The sequence below is a fragment of the Pteropus medius genome, unplaced genomic scaffold (assembly GCF_902729225.1).
Source record: "Pteropus medius unplaced genomic scaffold, Ma_sr-lr_union100, whole genome shotgun sequence".
NCBI classification, from domain to species: Eukaryota; Metazoa; Chordata; class Mammalia; order Chiroptera; family Pteropodidae; genus Pteropus; species Pteropus medius.
The window spans coordinates 73,046-86,622 of NW_024347731.1; the positions used below are offsets into that span (position 1 = coordinate 73,046).

General features: G+C 40.3%; 1 protein-coding gene across 8 annotated transcripts in view; it reads left to right on the forward strand.

The window, feature by feature from the left end:
- Positions 1-986: 986 nt before the first annotated feature.
- Positions 987-13,577, forward strand: part of ZNF131 (zinc finger protein 131) — a 29,008-nt gene continuing 16,417 nt past the window's right edge. For 2 of the 8 annotated variants that reach the window (XM_039877061.1, XM_039877065.1), the window contains exons 1-4: positions 1,518-1,651; positions 2,123-2,261; positions 3,309-3,410; positions 9,818-9,962. In XM_039877061.1, the coding sequence (XP_039732995.1) occupies positions 2,138-2,261; positions 3,309-3,410; positions 9,818-9,962 (371 nt within the window). In that variant the 5' untranslated portion in view covers positions 1,518-1,651; positions 2,123-2,137. Of the gene's footprint in view, positions 1,222-1,517; positions 1,911-2,122; positions 2,262-3,308; positions 3,411-9,817; positions 9,963-13,577 lie in introns of those variants that run through there. The other 6 variants (XM_039877060.1, XM_039877064.1, XM_039877059.1 and 3 more) reach the window with 5 other exon arrangements.

Consider the following 13,577-nt stretch of genomic DNA (forward strand, 5'->3'; position numbering starts at 1 on the left):
ACCAACAACCCACCAGCTTAAGCCAGAAATCTAGAAACCATCCTTGACTGTTCTTCCCTTATGATACATATTCGACTTTACGTATTTAGTACCTGTGACATACTTTCCAACCAATATTGATTCGTATCTCTAGATTCCATCCTGCTCTCTAATCTCATTTGCCACCATGATTTCATCTACATTACTAACAGCCTCTCAACTGGTCTCTACTCCTGCATCTTGTCCCATTAAACAGATTCTCCATACTGAGGCTAGAATTCTCTCTAAAAGTAAACATTACGATGTCACTGTTCTGCTCAATCTTCAAGGCTTCCTTTTGTGATAATAATATCTTACACCTTTAACAATGTTTATAAGGCCCCTGTGGGTCTGTCCCAGCAACATTCTTTCAGTTCCTGGAATGCTATAATCTCAGTGCTCCTTGGCTAAGAACACTCAGGCTTCACATTGCTTCTTAAAGGTTACTAGCTTTCTTTGACTCCCAGATTACTTTGTTCACATCTCATAACATTCAGCAGTCAGTCTCCATGCAATTAACTGTTCAAAATATCTATCTACTCTATCAGACTAAGATTCGGAAGGTAGAAACCAAATACGCTTTGTTCACCACTGGATTCACCAGTCCCTTAAACAGTGCCTAGCACAGCGGTGACTCTTAATAAATCAATGTCTGTTGAAATAATCACATTCACTGTTGCTATTTGAATTCTTCCTTAATTCCCACTCTCTTTTTAAAGAATAAATCTCAACTATCTCATTATCCTTCAAAAACATTTTTTTCCGGATGAATGAAGGAACCAGTCACATGAGGCTGCACAGGGTCACTGGCCTCTTTCAGCGCGGTGGGTAGGGGGTGGAATGCTGTAGCAATAGCACCATGTGTAAACAATCCGCGCAGACACAGATCCTGAGCCTAGCAAACACGTGCTGCCGGCCGAGCATGGAGAGGGCGGGCACCCGGGAGGAAGATCCCAGGCGGCCGAACGTGCTCGCGCCCGTGGCCGCCGCAGCCCACGGCGCAGCCGCCCGGGTCTGAGAGCGAGCGCACGTGCGCTGGCCGGACTCGAACGGAGAGAGCGCCCGGGCACTCGCGAGGAAATGGAGGGAGAGGCGCGGTTTAGGGGTAGGGGAAGGTGTGCGGCCAATTACGCCCTGGGAGGGGAGAGCAGGGAAGGAAAGGTTTTGAGGGACGGAGAGGAGAAAGGGAGGATCACAAGCTGGGTAAGGCGGGCCGACCTAGGGAGGAAAGGGGGCGGGGCGGGGCGGGGCCGGAGGAGCCGCGGAATAAAGGCACACCCGGACCGCGTTAATTCTGAAGTCCGGATGGAAGCGCTCCTACCTGGAGTCAGGCGGGTGTGGGTGGAAGGTGGGAGGGTGGTGATTTAAGATCCCTCCCCGGCACAGCTGGCCTTGAATGGGCCCAACCCCCGGTAGCCCGATTTCCTCCGCCCAGCGCGCGCAGCCTTGTTCTCGCCCAGCGCCAAATCCCCAGGGTTGGCCCCTCCCCGCCACGAGAGGGTGTAGGGGGCGTGATCCGTCCCCGCCGTAATCTGCGCTCGGTAGGCGTCCGCGTCATCCGAAACTCGACGCGGTGACGCAGTACGTCGACGTAAGTGACGCGCAGGCCCGGGCTCTGCTCCTCCTTCCCTGAGTGAGTGCCGGCCGGGTCGGGGCGGGGGAGAAGGGGGGGGCGGGGGAGGGAGAGGCGACCCGGGAGTCGTTGTGGGCCGCGGGCCGGACCGGGTCCCGGGGCGGCGGGAGCCAGGGCCTGGCAGAAGGGCTTGGCGGGCCGTTAGAGGGCCGCCGCACCGGTCGGGCCCCCTTCGCTGCCGGACTTGCGCACCCCGGCGCCCGGAGCCTCCGGCGCTGTGCCCACCCCGCTCCAGCTCGCGTCTCCCGACTCCAATTAGGTCAGGCTCGGAGTCCCGCGGCCGCGGCTCCGGCCCCCAACGCGCGGCAACCACCCGGCTCGCCTTTCTTTCTTCTCTCGCCTTCCTCTCCTCTTGCCTCCCCCTCCCCCTCTTTTCACGTTGCTGAGGTTTGGGGTTTTGTTTTATGTTTTAGGGGTCTTGTTCCGCAGCCCAAGCTCATGGATGTACATTATCATGCTCCTCTTTTGTAGAGCAACCCGACGGCCATGGAGGCCGAAGAGACGATGGAATGCCTTCAGGAGTTCCCTGAACACCATAAAATGATCCTGGACCGGTTGAATGAACAGCGAGAGCAGGACCGGTTTACTGACATCACCCTGATTGTCGACGGTGGGTAGGGTAGTGGGGCAGAGGAGAGTGAATTTGTGGCTTCAGTTCTTATTTCCCTTTCCCCCACCCGCCTTTTTTACCCACCCTCTATGGGCTCGCTATCAAAAGTCAACGGAGAGAGTGCGCTGGGACCTGTGGTCGGTCACTTGTCAGTGTCAGCTCACTTAGACCATGCTGTAGAAGGCTAGTTGGCGGGCCAGTCAGTTTTTCAACATAATTATGGCATTTTAACTTTTTGTAGCCTTTTGAAGTTTTCCCATTGAACACTGGAGTGCAGGATTATGTTGTGGGGATAGGAGGGAGGATGTCTCTAAATGTTTGGTTAATAGTTTTCTATTGATAAGCTACTTTGAGGAATATCTCACAGGAGTCATTTGAGAAGTGTTGATTTTTTTTTCTACTTTCTCAAATGGTCTTGGAGGGAGAATGTCAGAAAATCCTTTCTACACTGGTACCCTCTTTGAGAACTCCCATAATAAAATGGAGACTTTATCAATTTTGGGTGTTGTCATTGTAATGGAGGCAAACTCAGCGTGGGTGTCTTTTCCATTGAGTAAAAATTGGTTTCTCAAAGCCAGCTGTTTTTTTTTTATAGTAGATCTACTGTAGATCAAGCTTCCAAATTTTGTACACATTAAAATATTTCTCATAGCAAACACATCCAGCTTTGTGCTTGTTCTGTGGCTTTTTTCTCCCTCTTTTTAAATGAACTATAATCTTTTGGGTTGTGTTTATGTTTAGTAGGTTCAATTTAATAGACTGTGTCTTTCACTCAAGTGGTAGGAGGTTCCTTACCTCCTGGAGTGTTATAACCTGGCCTTTATAAAACTGATTTAATAGGGTCTTTGAAGTAAAGATCTGACTTTGTCTAACAGAGATTAAAATTTGTCAAGATAGCTGCCAAGAATATTGTGACTTGAGTTCAGTAATCTGTATAGTTTTATAATTATACCATAAAGATCTACTTGATATAATTTTCTAATTTGTTTTCCAATTTTATGTTTCATTTTCGTGGCTATGTATGATTTTATTTTCTTTTTTACCTAGGTCACCATTTTAAGGCCCACAAGGCTGTTTTGGCTGCTTGCAGTAAATTCTTCTACAAATTCTTTCAAGAGTTTACTCAGGAACCTTTGGTGGAGATAGAAGGTAAATGTTTGTTTTAAATACAATGCTTAGCAAGAATTATAATTGATGAAGATGTTTTAGACAGTCAAGTTAGCAAGATACCATGGGACATAGGCATGATAGTTCCTGTTAGGTGGCTGAATAAATTGTTCTTTTGACACCTGAGAATTCTTACTTTCAGCAAAGTGTTTGGTAAAATGATCTGCCAGGAAAAACTCTTAGGTTAGATGGTAGATGTTGGTCTTTTAAAGGAGTCTTTTCCACTGCTAAAAGCCAGTGTTTACTGTCTTTTGAAAACAAGTAAATTTCCATCTTTGTTCAGACTGGTGGGGATGCTACAGGGTACAGTAGAGGCCTTTACTAGCAGAGGTCCAAATGACATGCACATTGTGAAGTTGGCTGCCATAATATGCAAAGAGTTAAGAAAGGTGAACTGAAGTAGCATTCAGAAGAAGTTCTAATAACTATAGAAGGTCTGGGATGGAAGGACTTATTTGCTGGATATTGTCTTAATCATAATAAATGATTTTTTGTACTTGCTTGACTTTTCTGTAATAAAAGCTCACCAAAGGCCAGGTATTGTGCTACATAGTTTATGCGCATTTTATGAGGTTCAAGCAATCCTTTGAAGTAAGCTTTGTGGATTTCCACATCACATCAGGGAACACCCTCCAAATGTTACTTGCCCAACGTTGCCCAGCTAGCAAGGGATTCCCAATTCAAAACTGTAGGAAATAAATCAGTTTACCTACATAAATAACAGAATTTTAGCTTCTTTCAAGGTTCTTGAGTTGTGATTTTGTATTTCTTTCATGGTGTATATGTTCTTTGTTATGAATGGGTTGCCTAGAAACACTATTCCCTTGGAAAAATTTTCATGCCTATGGGAGTAAAGAAAATACAGAGTCCTTGAATATTTGCTCTTCTCTATTTTTGTTGTTTGCCAGATTCAGGTTTAATTTTGGTACATTCCCTATCTAGCATTCTAGTTACTGTGTCCATAGGTAGGTTATCTTTTAATTATCTGTGATGGACAGAGCATAGACATAATGGAAATCCACAAAGCTTACTACCATGACAATCTAGCTGCCTTGATGATATTGGTTTTTATTACAAGGTAAGATTTCCATTTAGTCACCTGAAGTACTTTGTGATCCCAGGCAGATTACTTTATCTCAATTGTATATTAGCCCCCTCATCTGAAAAGTGGGCTAATAGGCTTGATTAATTGAAATAACATGCATGCAGAGTGCCTGCAATAGTATTTAGTGTGTTGTCAAAGCTTAATAAATTGGAGCTATTTATCAGTTATCTATTACATGTATGTACCATGCTAGACCCATGAAATGAAGAATTGAGGACTAAGGCCTTAAAAAAACCCTGCAGATTTAATCATGGATAAGCAACAGGTAAAGAAAGGAGTGCAAAAATGTTGCAGAGACATTTAGTGTGGAATGGTGTCACTGAGGAGGGAGAATGAGTGGTTTAGTCTACCTTAGAGAGCTAGAAAAAATTTCAAAGAGGAGTTGACGTCTCAGCAGAATTTTGAAAAGTTTAAAAAAATAAATGGCCTAGGCTAGAATCTAGATTGCTAGTGGAGCAAGGAGTACTGAACTATCTGGAGAAGTAGGATCCTCTCTTCTGAAGACTAATCATCTTGATATTGTGTCTTGTACTTGTAAGTATCGCTGACCTGCTATGTCCTTTATAATACAGCACACAAGCTTTTAGTATTTAAACTGTAGACAGATAAGAAAGTAAAGTGTAAGAACTCTCTATTTTTGTTGTTTGGTACATTCAGGTTTAAAGAATTAGTTTGGCTCAGTGTCTTAAGCCATTAATTTTGAGATTGCTGTGCTGTCTTCCTGGTCACCTGGCTATAGAGAAAGCCCTGCAGGTGTAAATGGAAAACCTGAGTTATAGTCCTGGCTTTCCTGTGTGTCAGTTTTGTAACTTTGGGCATCTTGGCTTTATTTTTTTTAATCTGAAAATATGATAAGTAGTTTGGACTACGTCATGGGTATTTCGAATATTAAGTCATCACACTCTGGGTGCTGTTAAAATTCTCTAGAGAATGCTTTTGTTGTTTTGGTTTAGTTTGTTTTATTTTAGGAGGCAGTCAACTGGATTAGATTCATACCGCCTTATGTGGGCTGTAGATCCAATTCCAGTTTAGTTTTCAAAACTTTTGTTGTGCTATTCAGGTCCCAGGTGTGCTGACCTGGGTAGTAGTTCATGCTGAAGTGCAGTTCTCAAAGCCTTTGCTATGTCACCGCAGGTCAGTTGCACATGCGTGCAGCTCAGTGGTGAGCTTGAGACTACATACACAGAAGACCTTTTCTAGCTCTCTTTTTAGATTTCCTCTGCACTTTAGCTCCCAGGAGATCCTTTTCCTGATTATTAAGCTAGAAAATGGGTTTTAGCCTCCCTGTGCTATCTATACTTCCCACCACAGGATCTACTTCTCGAACGGAGTGGGGAGAGAAAAGAAAAAAAATGACAAGAATTCTCTTGCTCTTCAGATTGTAGTCTCTTTCCTAGTTCTGTCAGAGAGAACTTTCTCTTAGAGTTTAGGTGCTTGCTTGGTGGCCACCAGCCACAGGTGTGCACCATCAGAACTGGGACTTGCTTTGAGGCAGGGCTGAGAGGAATAAAAACCAAGTATCCTCTCACACTCCCACCCCCACACTCTCCATCTTCTTTCCTGGGTCTCTAGCCAGAAAGAGTTGCTCTTGGAGCTTTTTTCTGTCTGCACCTGCTACATAGTTATGAGATTTGGGCTGTCCTCAAGTCTAAGCTGGGGTATATGGGAGGAAAAAGAAAAACCAGGAGGCTCACTGTTTTTTGAGTTTTGATTTCTCTCTCCAGTCTGCTTGCTTCCATATATTTTTCAGAATCCTTGTATATTTGCTTTATGTATATTCTGTCCAGGATTTTTAGTTGTAATCAATGGATTAGATAGGGCAGACTGTGCTTTCTTCATCTTAGCTAGAACTGGAACCCCCACATATAAAATGTGAATAAAAACATATAGTGATGGTTACTGTCCTTAGCAGCACATTAGAAACATCAGGGGAGCTTTTGCAAGTACCAGTGCCCAGGCTGTATCTCCAAATCAATAAAATCAGTCTTTGAAGGTTGGGATTCAAGCATCTGTATTTAGAAGTTCTTTAGGTCCTTGTTATTCAGTGTGTGGTCCGAGGAGCAGTGATGCCTGGGCATCACCTGGGAGCTTGTTAGAAATTTAGACTCTCAGTCTCTACCCTAGACCAGCTGAAGCCGAACAGGATCCTCAGATGATTCCTGTCTACAGCAAAGTTAAGGCAACACTGCCCTAGGACGATTTCAGTGTGCATCCAATGTTGAGAACCACTGCCTCTATAGGGTTTTATAAAAGCAAATGACATGTATGTAAAATAAATTTGAATTCTAGTATGCTCTGACTAAAACTGTCATTAGATGCAAGCTGAACTACCTCCCTTTTTCTAGGTTCCTGGTAAAGTAAGTTACCTTTGATTAGAACCACAGGTTTACCTTCACCTTCACTTCAGAATTCTTGTCCTCAAAGCCAATTGCTTTGTGGTTTATGAGTTGAATTCACACCATGTAAAATCTTCAACATTCATTTCCTGTTCAGAATACATAGCTTTCTCCTAACCTGAGCCTCCAGTTTTCTAAATCTATTCTTTCTCTACTCTTCCTGGAACCAGATCCATAAGCAACTAGTTCTCTCTTTGATATCAAGTCTATCATTGTGTCAAATTTTAGCCTGTACTGTCAAGGACAAAACATCTAAGTACACATTCGTGCATCCTTTTTGAGTAAGAGTTTCCACCAGTTAGGAGAGTTCCCTAAAACTGGAGAAATTCCAGAATGCTGCCCTTTGCTTCTTCCTTAGTGAAAAAAGACTCAGGTTAAGGTGTTAATATTAACATTTTTCTTAGATACTTGTTTATAAAAATTGTATTCCATGGCACACTTCTATTATGAGAGAAGCAAGATATTAATGAGAAAATGGGCTGAGATTTGAGTTACCAAACTAGTGCTGATAGAGAATAAAATATTTTTGTGACCATACAGCATCTACCACTATTTCATTTGCCTGGTTAGGAGTTACCAGTTTAAATCATGGAAGCTAATTAGGTCAGTGGTTAATTTCTATGACCAGTGTTGGACTGGCCACATAAGAAGCACCTAAGGGTGTTTATAAAAAAAAAACAAAAAACACAAAAAACAGTTCTTATCCTAATTTTGATTCTAGAGGTCAGGGACCTATGCTTTATTAAGTCTACAGGTGATTTTGATTAACCAAGATTGGGTGCAGTCCACATATTCAAATCCTTGAGGCCAGATGTTTCTTGAAATTACAGATTTTTAGAATTTTCTAAAGATAATGCAGTTTGTGTATTACAAAATACTCCCAGTGAGGTCTAAGGAAACACACTGTAATCAAATAATATTTTGGCAGTGTAGCATATTAATATTTAATTGGGATAAAGATGATAAATAATGTCATGTCAGTTCGGATCCAATTTTGATGCCAAATTTATGGGAAAACTGGTTTTAAGAGATTTGGGGAACTTGGAATTATAAATAGGAGATTGCAGTCCTGTAGTGAATGAGACCGTGGGCTTAAATTCTTCTGAGCAGGAACGTTTCCTGCCATCATCCTATTTGAAAACCTTTACCATGGACTTTGGAGTCGTGCCATCGGTTTGATTCTAGCTTTATCACTTAATAACTATGTGCCTTTGGCAAGTTACTTCTCTGTGTCTCAATTTCCTCCTCTGTAAAATGAGGATTATAATGATAAGTACTTCATAGGGTTATGAGGAATAAGTGAGTTAATACTCATATATTTAGAGTTATGCCTGATGTGTGTGTGATTAAAAATCAAAATCTTGTTTCACTTCAGGAAAGATTTATGCATTGTTTTTAGAAAGGACTTTTGCTGCACTTTGGAACATTTGGTCAAAACTCCCTTTAAAAAAAAGCTGTCTCTCAGACTACTCAATATAATAAAGAATAACAATCAGGAGATAAAAAATTTAGTGGACCCAAATAAAATTAGTCTTCATTGACTCCAGTTATTTTTAGTTTGTTTATTTGGTAGCATGTAACATAGTCATATTACATTATATTTTATAGTGTTTCTCAGTATTCACATTGCTTTCAGATATTTTGAAGATGAGTCTGCTGAGGCTCAGAGATTCTGATTTGTCCCAAATCACAGGTCACGGAGAGCCGCGACTAAACTAAAACTTGAAAGTGCTCACTCCCTGAATGATATCCTTTCTTTACACAAATAGGGCATGGTGGATATTCCACCAGTATTCTTACTGTTGTCCTGAAGGCCACATTCATGTATACAAAGTGCATGGGAAGAACATAAAAATATTTTCATGTGTGCAGTTGTGCATATTGTATGGACTTGGGTGTTTCTTATTATTAAAAAATTTATGTTAAGAAGTAGTTTTCTCTTTGTTTCTGTCAATAGCTTTTTGTAGCCTTATATTACCAGACTAGAATAATAATATACAGCATTGAAGGGTATAAAGAAATAAAGTATCTTTTGGGGCCAAAATTTAAACATCAAACTTGTAAAGAAAAGTTGAAATCATGGACCCTTAATTTTAAAAGTGACTTTAACATTTATTTCTACTTGTGTGCCTGCATTTTAGGAAGCATCGTGTTAGGTGTTGGAGGTGAGTGTAGAGACAAAATCATTTCCCTCAAGTAGCTAGCTTACAGTCAAGAGATATCCATGAATTATAATGATCAGAACAGGTACAGAGTTCAGCCTGGGGGACATTCTAAAGAAGGTTACATTAAAGATGTGACATTAGAATTGGGCCTCAGGGGTGATACGATTCATACAGAGATAGTTATTAAGCATTCAGGAAAGCAAGCAAGTATTAATGAAGATAAGGGAGCTGTTAGGTAGTGAAAGGTTTATTTGAGAATTAGTATATAGTGTGTTCAATATAGTGTAAAGTTGGGAAGGGAAAATAAGTGATAAGTAGAAAAATAATGTGAAGAACCTTGAAATAAAGGCAGAGTGGTACTGATCTTTATTTGCTAAGCTATGGGAAAAGCCATTGAAGATTTTAGAGCTGAGTTGATGCAGAGCTGTCAGGAAACATAGCATGTCTGACATGTAATAGTTAGCCGACTCATGCTTGATTTGATAGATTGGTTTTACTCTTCTGTAAGAGCCTTAGGAAATCTTTGGGAAAGGATTTAAAGTAGTTTGTTAGTTAGTACTGAAACTTGGCTATACTAATACTGTACTGTTAATGAGGATTCTGCCAAGAAATAATCTTCAAAAATCACAAATACTAATCAAGTTTCAAACACTGGACTTTTTTTTTCTTTCCTAAATGTTTTGAATCAACACGAATGCATGCTAAAGCACGTCTCTTTTACAGGTGTTAGTAAAATGGCCTTTCGTCATTTAATTGAGTTCACATATACAGCAAAATTAATGATACAAGGAGAAGAAGAAGCCAATGATGTATGGAAAGCAGCAGAGTTTCTACAAATGCTGGAAGCTATCAAAGCCCTTGAAGTCAGGTAATTATTTATTGAAGTACAGTTATATTCAGTCATGTGCACCATAACTGTTAGTCAAGAATTTGTTGTATATGTTATGCCATAAAGAACTGATGTTTTGAAATTAAGAATACTTAAGGATCTCTAAAATTCTTCTGGATACCGATTGTTCTTTCTCTCACACTTGATTTCTTGTCCTTATGTAAATACTGCTGAGATTAACCAAAGTAGCATCTTTTGTATCTAATAAAATAAGGAGGACTGCTCTGCTTTTAAGGAGTTCTCTGTAAACTCTTTTGTTGAATTCAAGTTGTTAATTTGTACCAAGCCTTATTCTTAAAAGAGTTTGGCATACAAAGATTAACATAGTACTGTTTGAAAGTAAGTGAGGAAATTGGTAAAATAAATAGGCCAGGTGGAGGTGATAATCAGTGAAGTTAGAAATATAGTGGCCAAAATGTATGCCATTTAAGTCTGTATACTTACTCGTTGGGCTAAATCTAGGTCAGGTTCTGAAACACCTAGTGCAAAGAAAAAGTACTCAGTTAACGTTACTCATGGTTATAAGTTGAGAACAAATCAGTTGCTTAGGAGCCACTCCTGGCATCAAAACACAAAGTTTCTCATAGGAAGTATTAAGAAAACATGTAATGAATAAAGACTTCACCATCTTTCACAATGAATAGTGGCATGACTCTGTATACCTAATATAGTGATTCCGAACAAGCTCCCTGAAGTCAGGCTGCCTGAGTTGCATCCTAGCTCTACCACTGTGTGCGGCGCTTCAGTGAAATTAGTTTCCTGTCAGCAGTTCAGTTTCCTTATCTGTCAAATGGGGATAATAATGGTGCTTTCTACGTAGAATTGTTTGTGAGGATTAAATTAACTGATGCAGGTCAAGTGCTTAGCATGGTGTCTGGCACATAGTACTCTAAAATTTGAACTATTATCTCCTTGTTCTGTTATGATGAACCTCAGTATAGGTCATTGGCATGACATTGAAGAGCAGTTTGGTAAAATCCATTTCACATGGGGCACAATAGTAAACTCACTGGTGTGATTTAGTCAAAAGATATAATTTAGAATAATTTAAGAAACAATTGAACTCTAATCATAAATATCATTTCTCCTAATGAGCTTTTAATTACTTTGATGACAAAGTTAAACTTTTCTGACAAGAGCTTAGTATGTGTGTATTCAATGATGCCTAGTACATAGGTATGCGGTAAACATTTGTGAATGGTTGGATTGGTTCATGCTGATTAAAGCCAGATCAGTACTCTCCTGCAGAGAGAGCTGAGATATGAGTAGCAAAATAGAGGTGTGTTGAGGTATATACCTGATTAGGTCATATCTTCTCATATTTGAATGGGGCAATTCCAGATTTGTGATTAAATCCTAGATGAGAATCTTCTAGGAAAAAAAAATATTCTATCTGTGTGGTCCCTTTGCTGTTCATGGTAGTGAACACTTGGCAACAACAATGGAATGTATTCTATGACAGTGGCCTAGATTGGATTTTGTATAGTCATTGAGAGAAGAGGGTAAGAACAACTAGGTACAGCTGTTTTCCTAGTCCTATTTAGAACCTTTTAGAGGATTTGTTATTATAAGACTGGGATTCTTATAGTACTTGCAACCATCGGTGCTTTTCAGTATAAATACAGTAACATGTTGAATTGTTTCTTGAACCAGTTAGGAAAATAGGAAGATTACATTATTACATATTTGCTGCTTATTGTAATACAATTTAGGATTAACAGTTAATATTGTTGCAGTTAAATCAACTGGTTAAGGCAACTCTATGCTGAAAAGGTTATTGTATAACTTCTGCAAACTTTTTGAATAACACTGAAATACTAGGATCTTATTTTGCTACACTGAAATTGCATCATTGTTTGTTTAAACTGCATAAGAAGGTTATTTGTTAGAAAGCAGCAGTTAGTTGTCTTATAGATTTTTCCTCCCCAGCCTTTTGAAGTATAATTTACATATAATACACTCTTTAGTGTAGAGTTTGAATTTTGTTGATTGTATACAGTTGCGTAACTACCACCACAATCAAGATAGAGGAACATTTCCGTCACCCTAAGTTTTCTCATGATTCTACAGTGGACTTTGATCCCCAGCCCCAGGCAACACCGATCTGGTTTTTATCACCTTAGTAGTTTTATCTTATTTAGAATGTCATTTAAACGGACTCCTACAATGTGTAATCTTTCACGTTTGACCCTTTTTTTCACTTAGTGTTATGTTTTAGAGAGTTTTCCATGTTGTGAGTATATTACTTTGTTCATTTTTATTGCTGAGTACTATTCCATTGTATGGATATACACCTGTTAATGGACATTTACGTTGTTCCGGTTTTTAGCGTTTGCAAATAAAGTGGCTGTGAACATTTGTGTACAGGTTTTTTTGACATACGCTATCATTTCTCTCAGTAAAGACCTAGGAGTGGAAAGGTGTGTTGTATGGTAGATGTGTTTAATTTTCTAAAGAAACTGCCAAACTGTTTTCCAAAGTGGTGTGCCATTTTACCTGCAGTATGTGAGAGTTCCAGTTGCTCCACAGCCTTGCTAATACTTGGTATGATGAAGCCTTTTCATTTTAGCCATGTTCATAGGTGGTCTTAATTTGCATTTCTCTGAGATTAGTGATGTTGAGCATTTTTTTCATATGCTTTTTTGCCATCTATCGTTTGGTGAGGTGTCTGTTCAAATCTTTTGCCCATTTTTAAAATTGGGTTATTGTCAAGAACTGTGAAGGGTCTCTTTCACAGCATATAAGGAGCAGCATTGGATTCATGTTTGTATCAAGTTCCACAGGGGTGACACAGTGGCTTAGGTGTGTGCTGTACTCACAGTGGTTTGCACCACAGTTGAGAACTCTGAGCTTTAGGAAACCCAAATCTTTTATAATGAGTTGCAAGCAGACCTGCACAGTTTTTGCCCTAGAGGGGCTGTTATCTTTATAGACAATAAATGAACCTGCCCTTCACTCTGGAGGAAGACAGGCTCTATCTTCTAAGGCTACTTGCTACAACCTTGAAAAGATAGTCCAGATCAAAAGGCTGTCAGTGTCTTGTTTATAAGACATGCAGAAACATAAAGATTATCTCCCAACAATATCCTTATTTCTGCATTATTTTACTTCTAGTGAATTTTATCATGTGTCTACCATGCCTCCGTTAACCAGTCTGATTAATCTGACAAATAGGGGCTGGGACCTAAATCATTCAACTTTTCTCACACTGGACTTAAGACAACTATCAACAGAACTTCAAGAAGTAGGATGTGGCCACCCTGCAGTGCTGAGCTTAACCAGGAACCCTTTCCTCTAAAGTCCTAGGCTTAACCTACTAAACAAATTCCTAGAAAGCTAGGTAGCTTCTTTAGTTTCTGGACTGACTTTTTAACTTAGCCCTAAGCATTAATCAAGTATAACGAGGTTGGTTGTGGTTCCATAGTGTAGTGGTTAGGACGTCTGCTTTACACGCAGAAGAAGGTCCTGGGTTCGCGCCCCAGTGGAGCCACAGTCCAAGGTCTACAGCCATGCCACCCTGAACAAGCCCGAAGTCTGATCTCGGAAGCTAATAAGCAGGATCGGGCCTGGTTAGTACTTGGATGGGAAACCACC